The following is a 20,159-nucleotide window of genomic DNA, read 5'->3' on the forward strand; positions in this document are numbered from 1 at the left end:
TCTGAGTCCCAGTTCCCCTTCTGTGAAATGGGGGTTTATAGCACGGTTCTGCCTCAGAGGAGTGTTGCACTTGGAGACTAGGGCAATGGATGCCATACAAATACCGTAGGGTATGTCTACACTGCAAAAAAACCCCCGCCAGTGCTGAGTCTCAGAGCCTAAGTCAACTGACTCAGGCTCGCCCTCCGGGACTAAAATAGCAATATAGACATTCAGGCTCAGGCTGGAGCCTGGACTCTAAGCCCCACCCCTCTTGCCGGGTTTCAGAGCCTGGGCTCCAGCCCAAGCAGGGATGGTCACACTGCTCTGTTGAGCCCCGTAGCACAAGTCGAGTCAGCTGACCTGGGTTCTGAGACGTGCTACCGTGGCGCTCTTTCTGCAGTGTAGACGTACCCTAAGAATAGGTCTTAAACCTCCTCCTTTCTCCAATCTGGATCTGGATGGTAAAGCCATTTCCCAGGGTGTTCTAAGGGAGTTCGGCTGTATAGCACCCTGGTGCGTCAGCAGCAAAACGCAGCAGGAACAGTCAAGCCCTAGAGCGCTCCCTCTCCCATGTCAACCGCATTCAACACCAGGTTCTTCCTCCGTCACCCATCCTGTGTGTCTCTCTTCTTTCTCACAGTGCAGTGTTCTTTGTGACATACTTGATCCTGGCTTGCTGCTCCGGACCCAGGTAAAATACTTCCTTCTGCTTTAAACAACCCAACGAACTGACGTACTGGTGCTTTCCTATCACGGCTCCAATCCCGTATGTTCCTGACTCAAGGGCTGCAGCACAAGCCAAAGTTGTATCTCTGAGCAGACGCAGCCCAGATTCTGCACTGTCTGTAGCAGAGGGGTTGCAGGCATGTCTGAGTGCGGCGGTATAGCAGGGGTAATGCAGTTATGTCTCCTTGCCAGAGATTCACGGGGGCCACGTGCTCCTAGCCAGCAGACATGATGCAGCTGTGAGCTGGTGCACGGAGCGGTTGTGCGTTGGCGCATGGCGTGGTTGTGTGCTGACACACGGGGCAGTTGCAAGTCGCTGCGTCAGAGCTGCAACTTGGGAGGAAAAGTCAAAGTTGGATTGTGACTGTAATAGCAGAGGTGATGCTGTTGCATCTCGGTGATGCACCGCCATAGATGCTGTTTATTATTATACGGTGAAAACGCTGCCGTCTTGTCCCAGAGCTGGGGATTCCTGGTTGCTTCGCTGTAATAAAGCGGATCCATCTGTGTTGCAACGTAGCAGTCCCCTGGGCACAGCGCTATAGTTACCCAGCAGAATTAACGTCCCGCGGCATGTGCTGCATGTCTAATTAATTATGTAATTCGCGTTATGCAACCCCTTATGCAATGCCTTTAAACCACTCTGTTCTTTGGATAGTGTTGCTGACTGGCTCTTTTCACCTCACTTGCAGGAGGTATTTTCCATGGAACCTGATCCTCTTGAGTATCTTTGTAAGTAGGGTACCTGCACGGTAACTGACCTGCCCTTTTGGAGTGTCGTCAATTTCACAGAGATTAAGGCCTCCAGAAGGGACCATTAGGATCATCTTGTTCACACAGGCCCTAGAGATTGGCCCAGTAATTGCTACCTTAAACTCAATCCCTGCTGGTAGAACTAGATAAATTGAGATGGGGGGGGGGGGGGAGGCTCTGTAAAAAAATAAATAAATAAAATTTAGGAGGAGGCTGGCCCAGTGGGGCAGAGGGGTATCTGGGTCCCATGCAGCCATGTGGAACTATGAAAGCATCATTCTTAGCCCTACGCATTGGGATGTACCCTCTTAAACCCCGCTTAGAAGGTTAGCATCCATCATCCAGAAACAGTCTCCATTAGGGCCCCTGTTAAAGAGGTTTCGCTGCCTTCTTGACCACGCTGGGTGCCACGACTGGAGGAACTGAAAGACGTCTGCAATAAATGGGTGCCTGTCTCTGGACGGAGCCGAGCATCTGTCCGTAGTAAGCGAATGCAGCTTGCAGCGCCGCCGTAGCTGAGGGGGTGGATGGGGAGCAAAATGGGGCCAGATTCAGGAATGCCAGTTTCATCTTGGTTCCCAGCCTGTGGGATTGCAGCACCGACCCATCGCAGCTGCCAACTCCGGTCTCTGGGTCGGAATAGCTTCTGCTGCCCCTCCGTGACTCCTAAGTGGTCCACATAACTAGGGTTGCCAACACGGTCATATTTAAAAACTGGACACTCCAGCAGGAGTGCCGGAACCTCCCTTGCCCCCCTTTTCCTCCTGAGGCCCCACCCCTGCCCCACCTCTTCCCCCCAAAGCCCTGTCCTTGCCCTAGCTCTTCCCCTGAGGCCCCACCCTCGTCCACTCCTCTTCCCCCTTCCCCCAGTCACTCGCTGCTTTTCCCTTCCCACCCACCCCTTCCCGGGTCAGGAGGGACTTGCCTGCAGAGTCGGGGCTGGGAGCTGCAGGCACCCAACGAAGGCAGGAGGCAGCCCTGGATGAATAGGGGCTGGAGTGGGTGGTGACCCGGTGTCTCTCCACCTCTTCTACGTGCAGTAACCGGACTGTGGGTGTCCGGTCAATAGATCTGACCGGACACTGTCAGGTCCCCTTTTCAACCTGACTTTCCAGTTGAAAACCAGGCAACCGGCTGACCTACAAGTAGCCTCACCACTGGGATAGGCCTGGACGAAGCCTACAGCCTTAGTGGCCAAGGGAACTGGAAAGCCTTCTGCAAGACCACCATTCTGCCTTCACCCCCCTGCCTCCATGAAGGACAATTATGGGACATCTCTGAGTAATTATTCATGGAGTAACTAAGTGCGTCTCCCAGTACTAACGGTTTCTCTTTCTCCCCCCCATCCCTAGACTCTCTCCATGTCCTATCTCACTGGAATGCTCTCCAGGTAGGTCAATCCGTTAGGCATCAGATTTCTTTTCCTTAGTTCGGCTCCACGTTCCAGCTCTTCCCTGCAGCCCCCTGCCTTGGCTTCCCACGTTAGAATGATCTGAGCGACACCGGCCCTTTGTTCCTTTCTGAGCTGCTAACATAGCCAAGCAAAACCTGACCCTTCCTTTGACACCAGCTGCGACCTCCGGAGGAAGCCAGTGTGAACTCCATGTGTTTTGCCAACAGCTGGCTGTGGGGAAGCTCAGATCAACTCCAGCCCCAAAGAGAGCCCGCCCGCCACCACGCGTCGTTGCAGCGGCATTGGCTTTTGGGGAGTCCACCGCCACTCCTGTTGCGGCATCTCCAAGCAGGAGGTGCTGTCAGGAGAGGGGTGGGAATGCTGGCTCAGGGCTCTGCCATTCCCATCCTCTCCCAGCCGCTGTGTAGGGAGCAGAAGAAGTGTCTCTGGGACAGTCCCACCTCTCTTAGTGCAAAGCACAGAAGGACTATTAACAGATCCAGGCTCCTGCTGGAACAAAGAGGGATCGAGGGAAGCAAATTGCAGGCTCAAGGCTGGCCATGCCAGCAGTTTTCTTCCATCTATAGCAGAAGGAGAATCCACACATCAGTCATTTCTCAGGCTTTTCCATACCTATCTAGCCAGGAACCCCCACTGTTTATGCAAAAAGAACAGGAGGACTTGTGGCACCTTAGAGACTAACCAATTTATTTGAGCATAAGCTTTCGTGGGCGACCGCCCACTTCATCGGATGCATAGAGTGGAACATATAGTAAGAAGATATATATTTATATATACATAGAGACAACATGAAAAGGTGGAAGTAGCCATACCAACTGTAAGGGCTAATTAATTAAGTTGAGCTATTTTCAGCAGGAGAAAAAAAACTTTTGTAGTGAGACTCAAGATGGCCCATTTAGATAGTTGACAAGAAGGTGTGAGGACACTTAACATCCATGCTCAAATAAATTGGTTAGTCTCTAAGGTGCCACAAGTCCTCCTTTTCTTTTTGCGAATACAGACTGACACGGCTGCTACTCTGAAACCTGTCAATATGTGTAATGACCCAGTCACTGTTTATGGGAAGAGCAGGGTAATCTCAACCCCTGGTGCTTGTTTGCCAGACCCTAGCACCCTTGCTTTATCAGCACACCCCTGCTAAGCCCCCCTGGGAGCTCCTAATTAGCTCTCTCCTTCCATCCATTTGTGGGATCTAATTAGAAAGGGGGTTTCTGTGTTCCTTTTGCAGCTATTACAACACCAGGTCAGTTCTCTTGTGCCTCGGGATCACAGCCTTGGTGTGTCTTTCCGTCACCATCTTCAGCTTCCAGACCAAGGTGAGACTATCCCAGCCTGTTGGGCAGGGGATGCATCTCAGAGTGGGGAGGGAGATCTCGGTAGGGAAAGAGGAGCTGACATTCATGCAGCAAATGGTTTGGCCAGGAAGTATGGATCTGGGAAAGCGGCTAAAGGCCATGGGGGTGTACAGGAGGGAATGTCTGACAGGGATGGGGGTTGTAGTATGGGTCCTGGGGGGTCTTGGATTTTGGGTGCAGTGGGATGGCAATGCTGAGGTGCATAAGGATTGGATATAGGTGGGGAACTGTATAATAATTATAGGATTTGGAGTTATAAGGCCCAGAGTGTGATGGGTGCTAGGCTACAGGATTTGGGGTGTAGGTGGGGTATGTTGAGTCCTGGGCTATAAGGTTAAGGGTACAGGATTTGGGGTAGGATGAGTGCTGGGCTATAAGAGAAGGTTTGGGGTATAGGTGTGGGTATGAAGGGTGCTGTGTATAGGTGGGGTCTGATGGGTGCTGGGTAGGGGGCTTGGGGTTGAGACAGGGTCTGATGGGTGCTGGGTATGGAGTTTGGAGTCTGGGCGGGGTGGGATGGGTGCTGGGGATGGAGTTTGGGGTCTAGGTGAGGTCAATGGGTGCTGGGTACGGGATTTAGGGTATAGACAGGGTATGGTGGGTGCCAGGTTTGGGGTGTAGGTGGGGTCGATGGGTGCTGGGTATGGGGTTTGGGATATAGGTGGGCTAGTGACTGACAGGGCGATGTGTGTGATGCTGGGTGAGTGGCTGGGCAGGGGGCATGAAGGAGCCAGCACCTTGTCGCTGAGTCCTGCCCTATCAGCCTGCACCTTGCCCACCGCCAGCGCCCCGAGCCAATCAAACCGACGGCCCCTTTTTACCTCCACAGTTTGACTTCACCTCCTGCCAAGGTGTCCTCTTCGTCATGCTCATGGTGCTGCTCTTCAGCGGGATCATCCTGGCCATTCTCCTCCCCTTCCAATACGTAAGTGACCTCTCCTCTCTGCGGACCCCAGGCCGCTCCCATGGTGCCTTCTCCGCAGGGAGGAGGTGCTTGCTGCTCAGCGTCAGATGAGGATGGCCCATGGTGCAAACCTCGATGCAGCCTGATTCCTAGTTAGGAAGGACAGCCTCTCTTATTTGGGCATGGGGTTAAAGGTGGGGAAGGACCTCCCTCCCCCACTTTGGCTGCTTCCTTGTCCTTCTCCAAACTCCGGGCTAAGCTCATCCCTTGGAGTAATTTGGATGCGTCTCCTGCTGGAGTCAACAGGTTCTGATCTGAGTTACAGCTGTGTCTACCCAATGGCGTCACACTGGATTGACACCAACGTAACCCAGATCAGAGTGACTCCGGGGGTATGTATGTGATCTGAGCAGCATTGCCTCTGGAAGGAGCGAATATTTCCCTCTAGCGGCCCGTAAGTGGGTGTGTCCCTCTAGCTACCCATCAGTATGTACATAGGCGCTGACTCCGTGGCGCGCTCCGGGGCTGGAGCACCCACAGAAAAAAATTCTGGGTGCTCAGCACCCACTGGCAGCCCCATGGGTCAGCACCTCCCCCTCCCGCCCTGCTCCTCCTGCCCACTGGTGCTCCTGCCGAACAGCTCCTCCCCCTCCCTTCCAGCGCCGCCCGCCCGCCGTGATCAGCGGTTCCGCGGCCTGCAGGAGGCGCTGGGGGGAAGGGGAGGAGCGCGGGCAGGAAGAGGTGGGGGAGGGGGTGGGAAGAGGTCAGGCAAGATGGGGGCTTGGAGGAAGGGGTGGAGTGGGGGTTGGGCCGGGGGCAGGAGGAGGGGGGCGAGGTGGGGGCTTGGAGGAAGGGGTAGAGGCGGAGCAACCCCGGGATCTTAGTAAGTCGGCTCCCATGGGTGTGTATGTAACTATTGCTACCTTTAGCCATCCGTAAGTGGATACATCCCCATAGATGCCCATAAGTAGGAGAAGTGTGGGGCATCTAGGCACAGCGAGGCTAGACAAACGAAGTGATGGCTCAGGGTGATAAACGAAGACTCTGAGTGAGCCAGAACCCACAGTAATTTGCCCCTTTATCAGCGTTTTCCAGCCGCTGTAGAATTTCCAATGAGGATAAATTGCTGAACGAGAGCTCCCGTGGGGAGGGGGTGGGCGGAAGCAGATACAAAGGCTTGGAGATTGGGGGCGCCGTCACAATCAATCGTGTTAATAATCGGGCCACCAGGAAGTGCAAACAGCTGAGCTGCCAAACCTCCCATGGGTCAGAAGCAGCTGCCAAGCGCGGGTGAAGGCAAAGGCAAGGAAGACTGGGGAGTCGCCCGGGGTGTCCTATCAGGGAGTGAAGCATTCCAGCTCCCCACTCAGAAAAGGGCCGGGGAAAGAATTGCTCCAAGCCACTGTCCGTTGGTGTTGCTGATTGGTTCAAACCGACTGGGTGTAAGATTGGAAGCTCTGTGGGGCAGGGACTATTTTATTGTTCTGCGGTTGTCCAGTGCCTAGCCCTGTGGGGTCCTGATCTGTGACTTCAATGCATATAACAGTAATGAAAATAACGAATAACTCCCCGATATCCAGTCCTGCAGCGCCCCTTTCTCCTCCCCACAGCATCTGAGTAACTCCCCCTGAACCCCATGGAGTCACTCTGGATTTACACCAGTGTCACTGAGTAGCAGCGACTTGAACTGCTTTGGGGAAAAAAAATCCCCTCCCTACCCCCGCTTTGCTACTGCAGAGTTGAATAAACAGCCAGACCTTTTAAATCTCGGAGCTGAATATCAGCTTAGCGATTGTATTCAGAAAAAGCTAACAGATAAACTCAGGAAATTGCCCGTAGCTGGTTGACGCTGGGACCTGAAGGAGGTGATAGACAAGCCAGGTGCTGTGGGCAAATGTGATTCATTGTATCTAGCCCCATCCAGGGGGCAGCAGTGTGCCCGAGTGGTGGGCATACTAGACTGGGTCTCAAGAGACCTGGGTTCTATTCCTCCTGCTGGGTGATCTTGGGCAAGTCAGGGCCCCTCTCTGTGCCTCAGTTTCCCCATCTGCAAAATGGGGCTAATGATCCGGCCCTCCTTTGCAAAGTGCTTTGAGATCTACAGTTGAGAAGAGCTAGTTTATTATTATGCATCTAGTTTTCTCATCTAGTCCCATACACATCTATCTAGCTAATTTTCCTTCCTATGCACTGAACCAGATTATGTCCTAGGGATTTTTGGGAGTAGCAGCCCGGAATACCTGGAGGTTCAGGTCTCCCCACCACACCCCTAAATCCTCTAAGCCATATAAAGCTCCATTCCCTTGTGGGTGGATGTCAGCCGTCAAAGATGGACATGGGGGACTTACTAGAAATGGCTCCAGTACCGCATTTCAGACTGTCCAATGTTGAGAAGTGGTGAGTAAAGAGCTGGGGTTGTGGTTCAGGTCCACATCGAGAGCTAACCCCACATTGGAGGGCATCAAGACTGGGATTTTCAAAGTACCCTAAAAAAGTTAGGCACCCAAATCCCTTGAATATCAATGGGATTTCAGTGCCTAACTCCCTTAGGGTATGCCTACACTGCAGTTGGAGGTGTGATTGCAGCATATATAGACATACCTGAGCTAACTTTAATCTAGCTAGTGCACGAAGCAGTTGCAATGAAGCTGTAGCAGCCCAGACTTCAGTGTGGATGGGCTGAGTACTTACACACGGGCCCAGATTGCACTGAACCCCATGCAGCCGTGGCTCCACTGGTCCCTGAGCTAGCTGGAGTCAGGTTCGTTTGGGTTCATCTGCGTATGTTGCAATCACTCTTGCGACTGCAATGTGGGCATTTTTGGAAACCCAGCTCATGTGTTTTCGGTCCCTTTTGGATTAATGCCAGACGTCCTCATTCGGCCCCAACCTCTGCCCTTTGTGACTTGCCTGGGAGTGGCACTGAGCCTAGGCTGACACTCGAGTAACCGATAACGAGATCTGCTCCAACTGAATTAAAGGATTTGTTCCTTCCTGGGAGATTGGGTTGGCTGAAAATGATGACCTTTGCCCCGGTGTCACCGAAGCGAAAGGTACCAGGGGGTCCTGACTCCCATTCTCCCGCTCTAATGACTACACCATATTCCCCTGCCCGAGCTGGGAAGTGAAGCCAGGAGCCCTGGCTCATAAATCAGCTGCTCTAACCAGTCCAGCACACCCCACTCTTAAAGCTTGGCTTAGAACCCAGGAGTGGGTTTCCTGTTAGCTGCTTTCACCACTGCACCGTGCTGCCCCCTCAAAACTGGGTGTAGAACCCACATTTCCTTGCGCCCAGTTACATGCTTTAACCATCTTCCCTTCTCAAAGCTGGGAATGAAAGCCTGGAGTCCTGATGGCCAGTCCGCTGGTCTAACCACAGCACCACACTCTTCTTCCCATTCTGGGAACAGAACCCAGGAGTCCAGAGGCCCAGTCAGTGACTCTGACCCTTGCCCTGTATTCCCCTCCCCAGGCAGGGAATAGAACTCAGGAATCCTGATACTTAGGCCCCTGTTCTAGCCACTAAAGCACTGGCTACTGATCAGTGTGTTTGCATAAAACCAGCAATATCCCAGGGCCACATGTGTGCGGCCAGCTCTTGGGGGATTATTGTCACGCTCACCTACCTCGCCACCCTCCTGCCATCACCCCTTTGCCGCCATGTTTTCTGTCTCTTTCCACTCCGGCGGATGCTTCTGGCACCCGACGCTGTTCACCTGCAACAAAGGTGTTGGTTGTTCCCGACCGACATCCTGCTACAGGTGGCTAATGACGGTGATTGATTGCAATGCGGGGGAGGAGGTGCTGGCATCCCAGCCTTTGACGTCTTGCTCTCGATCCAGGAGCTTTTATTTTGCAATTCTTCTGCGCTGAGCGCTCAACAGACGCTGGGAAATGTTGACAAAGGAGGACGTTGCCCAGAGTCTGGCAGCCTCCATTAATCGCTTTGGGTACCGCAGTTGTTTACTTGTATCTGACTGGGCTCTAGCAGCTTTCCCAGGGCTCCCCAAGCAGCTGGGCACGTTCCTCTAGGCTGGAGACGGCTGCATTCATCTTTGATCGCAGCTGCTTTAAGCAACTGTCAGCACTGGCCTCTGAATGGAACCTGTTCTTTCTTGAAGGCCACGTTCTTTAGCTCATGACTTGAGGACATGTAGCTACGAAGACCAGTGATTTCAAAAGGGGCGTCTGATGTGGGGTGTCTCAGTGTGAGATGCCATGGATGGCAGAGCATTCGCCATGCCAGCTGAAGTCAATGGCAGCCTGGGGTGTGCACAAAGTGGGGGGAAGCAGGGGCACCCCCAATAATCGTCAGGGGCACAGAACTCCTCCGGCCCTGGGGGTGGGGGGCAAAGGGGGAGAGTGAGCTCCTGCCGGGGCAGTGTGTGTGTGGGGATGGATGAGGGAAGAGCGAACTCCGACCAGGCCTGAGGGGTGGGGGGGGAGAGGTCCTGCCTCTGAAAGTAAGCCCTGGGTGAATCAAGTTGGGCACCCAAAATCCTGATCCATGTGGTCCCTTTTCTAACTGTAAGGCCTAGGTGTGTGTGAGATCATGCCACTTCTTACGGGTCATTGTGATCCTTCTGTCACTGGCTCCTGTGCTCAGTGTGGTCTGGTGGTTCCTTTGCTGGCTTAGGCGACCTGGGTTCTACTCCCATCTCTGCCACTGCCTTGCTGGGATACTGTGGGCCAGTCTCTGTGCCTATGCTTCTTTCCCAAAACTGTGTCCTCCATGTTGTGAGTCAAGCCCTCCCTTCTTGCTGGTCGGGTTTCTCCCTAAAGCTGACTGGTGTATTTGTCTCTTTCCTTTAGGTGCCGTGGCTCCATGCTATCTATGCCGTGCTGGGTGCAATTGTCTTTACTATGGTAAGTGACGCCGAATCCCAAGGAATGGGAGATTGAACTTGGCCAAATCAATCAATCAATCGGGTAGCAAATCGCCTGTCCCTTGCAAGGCAAGACGAGCAGGGGGAAGGAGGTGGGGTGTTTGTACTGAAGGAGGTGGTGGGTTTTGTACTGCAGAGCAGCAGGGACGTGTTTCGGACTTTCCCTTCAGGAGACCTTCATGTCCAAAGGTGGATGACAAATAACAATCCATGGGATCATCTGGGCCTAGTCCCTAGTGTGCCTGTGTCTTTCCCACCACATCAGGGCAGCGTCTGGCCTGGCTGGTGACCCTGGTTTAAGGCCAGTCATGGTATGGAATAGCAACGGGAGTGAGGTTCATCAGCACAGCTGGGAGAGTAGCTCAGGATGGAGGGGCCTTGGCAAAGCAGTGCGTGTCTCTGGGGGTGAAGCGGTTAGGATTGGGGCAGGGAGGCAGTGAGGGGGAAACCTGCTGGTGACGTAGCAGGCTGGGAGGAACTCTGCAGAGCTCCAAGAAGCAGAGACCTTCAGTGTTGCCCAACAGGGGCAAGAGAATGATTTGTTTGGATATTGATTGGGAGTGGGAGCTACAGCTAGACCTTCGTTACCTTGAAAGGGGATTGAACTTCTAAATTCCTGCCTGGAGGGTGACCCAGACCGAAACGGGCCACTGTGGGGCCAAGGAAGCCCAGTCACAAGGGGGCGCTGGAGGGAAGGGCCCCCTGCAATCCTGCATCCTGCCCCAAGGTGGGGCCCTTGACAAGGGGCACTAGCAGAGCTGTGGGTGCGGGCAGCCCGAGACTAGAGTAGCAGAGTGTGACACGGGGGCAGGATGGACATCGCTTGGCAGAGCCATGTGTAGAATTTAGGACTGAGATAGCAGGCGGAGAGGGGTGCTCCATTGCACCCCGGGAGGGGTGGGCGTGGTGTCAGAGCTGTGGGTCCCATGCAGATCTCCCTGCCCCCACTCCCGAGGCCCCTACCCTTTTGGGTCAAAAATACTTGCTTTATTATACCAAAAACAAACGTTGGGCCCGTACACGAGGGAGCTTCCAGGCAGCTTATCGAGCAAGTGTTTCTCCAGAGCGTACATTAGCAGAACCATGTTTGCCGTTCGGAAAGCAGGAAGCACCCGCTGAAAGTGCCACCCCAAATGGGGGGTCAGGAGGACAGCTGCCTTGGGGCGAGGCTGTGCCATCTGGGCCTGCGGGGAAATACAATAGCAGTTGAGCAATTCTTTTAATAGCTAATAAAGTCAGTTATGAAGAACTCAGATGTTTTACGATCGCCCTGTAAAATGTGCCCAGGGTTAAATGGGATATAACTGGCTCGTAAACATATACAATCAGACCCTCAACTGCTGAAGCCGATGGACCGGGCCTCTCGGGCCAATTATTATTTCTGTCACAGAAGCCCTTAGGAGACCCAGACCCCATTGCGCTGGGCATTGCATCTTCACACACGCTGCCCCAAAGAGCATAGTGCAACCAGAAAAGGCGCAGGGACGCGGCGAAAGTTGATAGATGAGACAGACGTAAGGTGGTAGGGGGAATTGGAGGCTCAGAGGCCAGCCCAAGGTCACACAGGTGAGCAGCAGAGCCATTCAGGTCCCCGATTCCCCACCTCCTAGACCGGGCCCCCTCTCTGCGCCGTTTGGCAAAGTCACCCAGTCACCGTGCGGGGAGGGGAAGGGTATAATTCTTTATAGCTGTAGCGTGACTGTGCCTGGAATGTTGTGCTGGGTTTGGGACAGCACGTTACCAGGCGGGTATTGCTCAAGTGGGAGGAAATGCAGAGAACAGCAACAGAAACAATCCCGGGGCTGGGGGAAGGGACTCGCAAGGAAGAATCAGGCTCCTTGGCCAAGCGGCAGCCAAGACGGGGGGCTCCGGGGGTGAGGCGATGGAAGTCCCTGAAGGTAGTCAGCACCAAGGAATTGCTGGGGGTGGGGTATAACTGGGAGGAATGGAATGAAACTAAGAAAGGAGGTAGCATCAGCATAAGTTGCTTGACCATGAGACCTGTGCTGCTGCGGAGTTGTCACCCCAGGGGACGTGGCCAAAGCTCCGTGGGTTAGAACCTGCAAACTGGACAAGACAGAGCCCTCGGTTGTACGCGATGTGGCTCGGGGCCAGGTCACTGTGGTGAGAGAGGGCAGCCCTGCTGGGTGCAAAGGCAAAGGCATTGGCCTGATGGCATGTGAGTTGCCCTGGGGTTATCAGAGAAGTCCGTGGCAGAGGTGGAGTGGAGCCAGGCAAAAGTTTAGTAATAACCTGAAACTCATAGAAACAGTTGCTTAAGGATTGCAAAGCTTAGGAGGTCATGAGTTTCAGTAGCGAGCCTGCAGGGTCCCTGGTTCTAGGCCCCCCTCACCCTTGTCCCCCTGGAACACAGTGACCCTGATGCTTTCAGTCACTCCAGTCCCCTTCATCTGCATGTCACCTCATCTGTTGCTGGTACCAGACTCTAGCAAAGTGGGTGCATGCCAGGGTGGCACTCAGACAAAGAGGGTTAGCTGACCAGTGCCTGGCTGCTGTTTAGCCTGGAAATTAAGATTGGGTTCTCAACTCCCACATGGAGAGAGCCCTCCCTCCTTATCCTCAGCTGGAATTGAATTGCCCAGCGCTATGGGCAGGGCTGGAGTGAAACCAGTTTGGGTCACTGTTGTGACCTGCTTCCATGAGCCATACTGGGAGCTGCATCCTTAACAAAACAGCGCATAATTCCTCCTGCATCTTCGACCACCTTGGGAATAATCCAATGCACTGCGGGATAATGGGGTGGTAGCCTGGCCAAATCTCCTTTTGGAGTGTAGCAATATCTATCCACTCCCCTACACAAGTCACCCAGCAGGCCAGTGGGAGAGTAAGGACTTGAACCCAAGTCTCCTGAGTTCCCATTCGCTGCTTTGCCCGCTGGGCCATGCTGCCTCTCCATGATAAAGTTTTGAAGTGTTGTCATGGGGTGGTAAACAGCAGCTGAGTTCCACCCAAGAACCAGCTGCATTTTAATAGTGGGTATAATTAAGCAATTCTCGTAGCTGTTGATTGGGCTCCTTGGGGGCAAAAGGGTCCTGTGGCAAGCATGCGATGTCTTTGTGGGTCTGTTTTCCCTCTCTCTCCCCTCAGTTCCTGGCATTCGACACGCAGCTGCTGATGGGGAACCGCCGGTACTCACTGAGCCCAGAGGAATACATCTTCGGAGCCCTCAATATCTACCTGGACATCGTCTACATCTTCTCCTTCTTCCTCCAGCTCTTTGGCTCCAGCCGGGAGTAAGTGCAGTGAGAAAGTGTCTGTCCTCGCCCGGCGAAACAGAAAAATGTTAAAAAAAAAAAAGAGGGGAAAATTATAGCCAACCTTTCTGGTCCCTTTGCCAGCTCCATTCCATCTACTGAGCAACCCCCCTGGTTCCTTCTGCAGCCTGTACATATGCTGTTAACCCTTTGTGACCCAGAAAGCAAACTGGAGTGGAAATGCTATGCTTCCTCCCACCCCCTGAAATCAAACCAGAGCAGGGTCGGTAGTGCCGGCAGGGCAGAAGTCTGGGCTCTCCCATTTGCAGAGGGTTCCCCTTCTGGCTTCGGCACATTATTGCATATAGGCACGGTATGCTGTGTGCTGCCGAGATGCAGAGCCTGGCTGTGAAAGGGGAAAAGATGGGGGCTGGGAATTTGTTGGGGTCCTGGCAGGAGAACCAGCAGCTGAACAAAAGAAGGGAGTAGGTTAGGGTTCCAGGATTGCAAAGGTATCCACCTTCCCGCCTCCGTGCGCAATCTGAGTCATGTGATTCCAGTAGAGACGCAGCCTAGAAGTGAATGGCGCCTCTTGGTAGTCCCGCTAGCAGTCATCCACCTGCTGCGAGAAGAGCAGCTCTCCATCAGGGGCAGCCCCCTAAGAGACATCCCCAGCACCCTCTAGGCCTTCCTGTGTCTCCTTTCTACCAGACCACAAAACTGAGAACCCCCTTTCCTCCCATAATGCCTCCCAGGCCAGGCTGATCACTGATGTGGGACTCACCTACCCAGCCAGCTGCCTCAGGGGATGAGTAGATTGGAGCTGTCTAAGGGATGGGCCCCAGGCGGGATTGCAAACAGGTGTCAAGGGGTCATGATACCAGCTTGCCCTTTCTATATCACTAAATGGGGAGGGAAGGTAGGTCCCAGTTAGATCCTGGCTAGATGGGAGCCAGGTCCTGGGGTCCTAGGATGGAAAAGGTGAAGCACCAGCCTATGCAAAGCCAGGAATCCTGTGCCCCTGGGGAAGATGGCGAGATTGGACGAAGACCCTAGGGACTCATGGATTCATTAGTGTCCTACAATAATGGCTTCGAACTCTAGATGCTCCATCGTACAGTGCATCCGGGGTCACCACCACCACGAATGCAGTTGTATTGCTTGGTGAGCATGCACAGCTTGGAAGGGCAGAGAGGTGTCTGCATCACACCCTGGTGGTACTGCACGGATGCCCCCATGCAAGCTCCCCAGACTGCAGATTGGACAGCAGGTGCTGGAGAGGTCTTCTTTCTAACCACTGGAGAGCATCACATCCACCAGCAGGGTTGGGTGGCATTAATGCTCTTGAACAAGATTCCCTGACCCCCCTCCGTCCTCCATCGCAGCAGGGCAGCAGAAGGTTCCTTCTCCTGAGGCGACTTCTGAGATGCTGAAACTGTGGAGCTTGTAAACACTGACGTTACGTGAGTCACCCAAGAACGGGGTGCCAGCTGCAGGTCCCCTAAAGCTGGATCTCCATGCAATTGCCAGGCCTGCCTCGTGTGAGCTGGCACAAAGCATGACGAGCTAGATGTTTCTTGCACTACCCTTTGCTGGTGAGCAGATGTTTCAGCACCTCTCCTCAGAAGGCACTTAGTACTCAAGGAACAATAGCTGACGTGCGGCCTGTCGCTAAGGAGAGAGAGTCTGATGAGTTCTGCAGGGACGGAACCAAATGAAGTTGGACCAAATACCAATATCCCCGTTTAAAAAAGTCCATTCTACCAGCGTGAATAACGTGGCAGAGGAGCTGATCTAGGGTTATCCTGCCCCATTGTTACACGTTCAGGGGAACCCAATGCAGTTTTGAAGAAGGAAACTGAGGGATACACCCAGGAGTACCCAGGAAATACCCACATCATTTAGGGAGGGCTACCGAGGTGGCATTCCAAGAAACCACTTGGAATAGAGTGCCAGGTCTTAGTGTGCTTGTGCCAGGTTGTAGGACCCTGAGGACAAAAAGAGCTGTCCTGCTGACTCATCCTGGCAGCTAGATCAGGTGGATCCTATTAGCCTCAACCCAGGATATAAAAGGAATTTTTGAGTGTCTCCCTGAGACAGAGAAAGCACTAGGGTCAGGAACAGAGGAGGCCCTTCAGGGAGCAGTTGCAGAAACAGCAAAACTCATGCGCAAGCTCCGGTGAGACGTTTCTAATTGTTGTTATGGACCTTAAAGGTAGAGGGGACACTAGGAAAAAGGGTAAGTTTGGACTTGAGCCTGGATGTGTAAGGAGAAAAGGGGGAATGCCCATGCTGCTGACACAGAGTGGCACCCTGAGAAATGCCCACTATCCGGATGGATCACTGAGGATGACCCAAGAACCACCCAGGCGGGGCTCTCTCTCACAGAACTAACTGAAATGCCAGGTAGTGAAAGCAGCCCCTTTGCTATTCAGCTATCCAGGCCCTCATTTTCAGCTCCCCTCCCCTCCAAGCTGGGCCCTTTGGACAACCCCGAGTGCACCAGTATCTTTCCATCTTTGCCCTGTTAATATCCCCCATTTGGAAATCAACTGGCTAATTAACGGTAGGGCCCCAGGCTGAGATAAGATAAGAGGCATTTAATGCTTATTTAAAAGGCGATCTCTCCCCCGATAGGGCCCTTTATCTGAAATCTCCCTGGGAAGACCAGGGCATGTGCGTCAGCAGGTTGCTTCTAGCCATTCCAACCCGCTGGAGGGGGAACCTGTGCCAAGATCTCCATACTGTACATTCCTTCTCTGCTGCTGTCCTGCTTCCCAGGCATGCACACGCCTTCCACACGTGCCTCGGCCCCGCGCTGGGCGAAGCAGAGGAAAGTTACTGTGCACAGGGTTGTAGGAAGTAAATCTCATGTTCCTTTACTGCGCCTCTGCTGATCCCTCATGTTCAGAGATAATCCTGCTCTTCCCACACCCCTGTCCCTCCCGGTTCCTTATTGCCTGATCCAAGGACATCACTTTTGTACACATTCAGGACACAGCGCGGGCACTCTACCAGGGGGATGGGCGTCTGTGGAAGGCTCCATCTGCAGGGACTTAGAGATGCGGCAAAGTGCAGCCCCTCTGAACTTCACAGCGACAATGGGGGAGAGTTGATGGTGTCGTTCTGGATTTACAGCAGTGGGGACAGAGCACAGGATTTGGCCCCTCTGGGTTGTATGTCGACATGTCAGTTGGAGGTGTGATTGCAGCTCGGGTAGGCATACCTCTGCTGGCTTGAATCTAGCCAGCGGGGTTAAAAATAGCAGCGAAGCCCTGGCAGGGTGGACCCCGGCACGGGCTAGCAGTGTGAGTACGTACCCTGGCTTCCAGGTGGGCTTGAACAGCCCGTACTGCTGTTTTTAGGTGTGCTCGGTGGTTGAGGGCAGGCCTACCTGCCACCATTACAGTATAGACTCTGGCTGGGTCAGCATCCTGAGAGATCTGCTGGCAGAAAGTGGCAGCTGTTTACTCAAGTTATACTTCTTGGTAATAATAATTAGCACTTACCGTCTTCAGAGCTGTTTACAGACATATAGGCCAAAATCATCAGCAGTGGCCAGTGAGTTTTATTATTATTATTTTGTGTTGCCGTAGCCCCTGGAGCTCACAGATCAGGACCCCATTGCTAATGGAAGGTTAAAATGCTAAGAGTTTGATTCCCTTACATTCTGGGGACATCAAAAGAGCAGAAGAGAGAAAGTGCTGGCTGCAGAAGCTTTCCAAGCCGGGACCCAGTTCACCATGGCCCTGCGACATGACTCTTCATTTACACCAGTGCAAAGTGGGCACAAAATGCAGGTGTAAATGATGACACATGGTGCAGGTTTAGCAGAGAAGCAGGCCTGATTACTACCAGGTGAAAGGAGAGAGCTGGGTTCATACTGGTCCCAGCACAATTTGCTTCTTAACATATTCGCCCTGCCTGTCTCCTTGAGAATGAGTTCTTACAAAAGACAACCCCTAATCCACAGATTCCTTTATTTATGAAATCCCTACGGCGTGCAAAGGAAGCTGCAAATAGGCTGTTATATATTGTAGCAAATCCATGATCACATTGGCTCTTCCTAGATGTTGCTGCACTGCACGCAGTGGCCATTTAGAACTTCACAGTGACAGTAGGGATAGACCATGGATCTTTCTAGTCCAAAAGCCCAACCCACTGGGTGAAAGGAGAATCTCCATTAGATGCTGGCAGTATAGGGCCTATGACACACATATGAATTATGTTTCTATCTTGTAGCGTGTGGTGGTGCACGTATATATTAGCTGGGTCAGTGCAATATCTTGCACAGGATGCTGCAACCCTTAATACAGAGAGGAGGATGGAGGAAAGGAAATAAGTGCCCTGACAAAGAAAATTATTGAGCACTTGGAAACAGGGGACAGATGGTTTGAGGGATGCGATTACAGGGGAGAAATTGTCTGGATATCCCCCTCACCCCCTAGTCGAACCCTCTCTGCAAGGATCTTAGCAGAAACTGAAAACACAGTTTACCTCATTACCTACCCCCAGACAGCTACTGCAGAGAAGGGCAAATGCTTCCCTCTGCACCTAGGCCAGGGCTGATTTTTTGAGGCATTAGCAGCCTCCTGAGTTGCAATCTTCCAGCCTGAGAAGGACCTGGATGTGGACAGTCACATACTTTAAGGAAAAGTCCAAATCCAAGTCCAAACTTTGCAGCTGCCTCCCGTCTCTACAATGGGTTGAATCAGAACCCTGAATCCAAATGCCTCCTGGACTTCGGGAGAAATTTGGATCTGGCTCCTGGTCCAAACTTTGCCCCCTCTCTCTACAAGCGGCTTGATCCAGATGCCAGGTATACTTTGGGAGAAGCCCCGATCTGGATCCCAACATGGCCACTTGGCCCAATCTCTTCTGCAGTGTGGAGTGATTCACCTTTCACCACCAAGGCCTGACTTGCTGCTACTGCAGTGGAAAACACCTGCATGGCACCTGCTCGTCTCTCTCCAGGGGAAAACAATTAAACCAGAATAGCTTGCTGCCCCTTTGTGTTTCTTGGTGGAATTGCAGGGGCTCCCGTCCTTGCATGTCCCATCTGTTCCGGTTGCTGCTGTCACTGATGCTATTTAGCCTCCTCTGTGGATTTCAGCTGATCCAGCTCTCCAAGCAAAGGCCTGATCCTGTTCCCCGTTGAAGCCAGCAGCAAAAGTCCCTGGCGCTTAGATACAACAGGGATGAGGAACATGTTAGCACCGAGAGGGACGAAGTCTCTGTTGGTTTCAGTGACGCAGGATAGGGGCCCTAAGGGAGACATATCAGAGGGCAAGGGCTGGGTTTTCCCTACAGGGGCTTGGGTGATGCGGGATTGTTTGTCTCCATCCATACAGCTCTTCTTGCTCTGCACTTGTTCTCGAGCCTCGAAATCCCAGGTCCACCTGTGACCAGTGCACTCCTCCCTCCCTCCTTCCATTCCTTTGATTCTGTTGTAAATAAAATTTTGTATTTTCTCTGGACATTGCTAATAAATTGTTGCAAAACTGGGAAGATCCTTGTTTTTCTTTCTGGTGGAGGCGAGGGTAGAGGCAGAATAATGTACAGCAGGCTTTGTAGATTAGTTGTTGTTGTTTTTTTTTCTTTAAGGCCAGAAAGAACCTTTAGATCATAGATTCTAAGGCCATATGGGACCACTGTGATCATCTAGTCTGACCTCCTGTATAAAACAGGCCAGACGATTTCATCTGCTTACTCCGGGATTGAGCTGAGTAACTTGTGTTTGACTAAAACATCTCTTTCCAGAAAGGCATCCAGGCTTGATTCAAAAACTTCAAGAGATGGAGAATCCACCACGGCTGTATCACCCTCAGTGTTAAAACAAAGAGGGCCTTATTTCTCATTTGAATTTGTCCAATAATCACCCTCAGTGTTAAAACAAAGAGGGCCTTATTTCTCATTTGAATTTGTCTGGCTTTAACTTCCAGCCTTTGGTTTCTGTTCTGCCTTTCTCTTCTAGATTAAAGAGCTCTTTAGCAGATGATATTTTTCTCCCCCTGAAGCATAGGCGCCAGCTTCCTCCGGGCCCACGGGGTGCTCAACCCCTCGCTCAACCCCAGGCTCTGCCCCTTCTCCCACGCCCCCACCCGCCCCACCTCTTCCCGCCCAGTTCCGCCCCCTCCTCCCAAGCATGCCCCATGCCCACTCCTCCCCGTCACTCCCAGAGCCTCCTGCATGCCTCAAAACAGCTGATCGCGCAGGCGGTAGGCGCTGGGAGAGAAGGGGAGGCACTGATCGGCGGGGCAGTAGGCGGGCGGGAGGTGCAGGCGGGAGGGGGGAGCTGACTGCCAGTGGGTGCCAAGCACCCACAAATTTTTTTCTGTGGGTGCTCTAGCGCTGGGGTCAGGGCCTATGCCCTGAAGGTATGTATGCACTAACCAAGTCGCCTCTTCTTTTGGATAAACTAATTGAGCTCATATATATATAAAATTTTATTCTCATAGCAAAATGACTAAGAATTATTATTTTATCAACTACAATTGGTTAATAACATAGTAAAAGCATCCTATTAGATTGGTTAATCGTTAAATCACGCGGTGTTTTAATTTCCTGTGCTGCAAGGAGCTGCAGGAGACACTAAACAGCCACTTGTGGCTCACAAGCCTCAGTCTAAGTATCACTGGTGTAGGGGGGTGTGTGTGTGTGTGTGTGTATATATTGCAGTTATTAAATGTGAAACCTATCATGGGACAGAATTCCTAGAAAGGTAACTGACCTGGGTCATTGCCATATAAACATCATTCTATCCATTACCATATATGAGAGGGATAATTAGGAACTCTCAGTGCTGAAGCCTGTTATGATCCTCAACAGAGTAAATTGCTGATGACTCAGGCCGCTTTTGACACACACGGCTTCTTGCGCGGCAGTGCTACGTTAGCTCGGTTTCACCCTTGTTGTGCCAAACGC

The 20,159-nt window shown here is 52.6% G+C and overlaps 1 protein-coding gene across 2 annotated transcripts in view; it reads left to right on the forward strand.

Annotated features, from left to right (window-relative positions):
* The window catches only part of FAIM2 (Fas apoptotic inhibitory molecule 2), a 37,810-nt gene that overhangs the window by 16,773 nt on the left and 878 nt on the right, over positions 1-20,159 (forward strand). The window contains exons 6-12 of one of the 2 annotated variants that reach the window (XM_048831905.2): positions 623-673; positions 1,401-1,440; positions 2,814-2,851; positions 4,104-4,191; positions 5,060-5,155; positions 9,947-10,000; positions 13,129-13,274. In XM_048831905.2, the coding sequence (XP_048687862.1) occupies positions 623-673; positions 1,401-1,440; positions 2,814-2,851; positions 4,104-4,191; positions 5,060-5,155; positions 9,947-10,000; positions 13,129-13,274 (513 nt within the window). Of the gene's footprint in view, positions 1-622; positions 674-1,400; positions 1,441-2,813; positions 2,852-4,103; positions 4,192-5,059; positions 5,156-9,946; positions 10,001-13,128; positions 18,744-20,159 lie in introns of those variants that run through there. The other variant, XM_048831907.2, reaches the window with a different exon arrangement.

Source organism: Caretta caretta, chromosome 20 (genome assembly GCF_965140235.1).
Source record: "Caretta caretta isolate rCarCar2 chromosome 20, rCarCar1.hap1, whole genome shotgun sequence".
Classification (NCBI taxonomy): Eukaryota; Metazoa; Chordata; order Testudines; family Cheloniidae; genus Caretta; species Caretta caretta.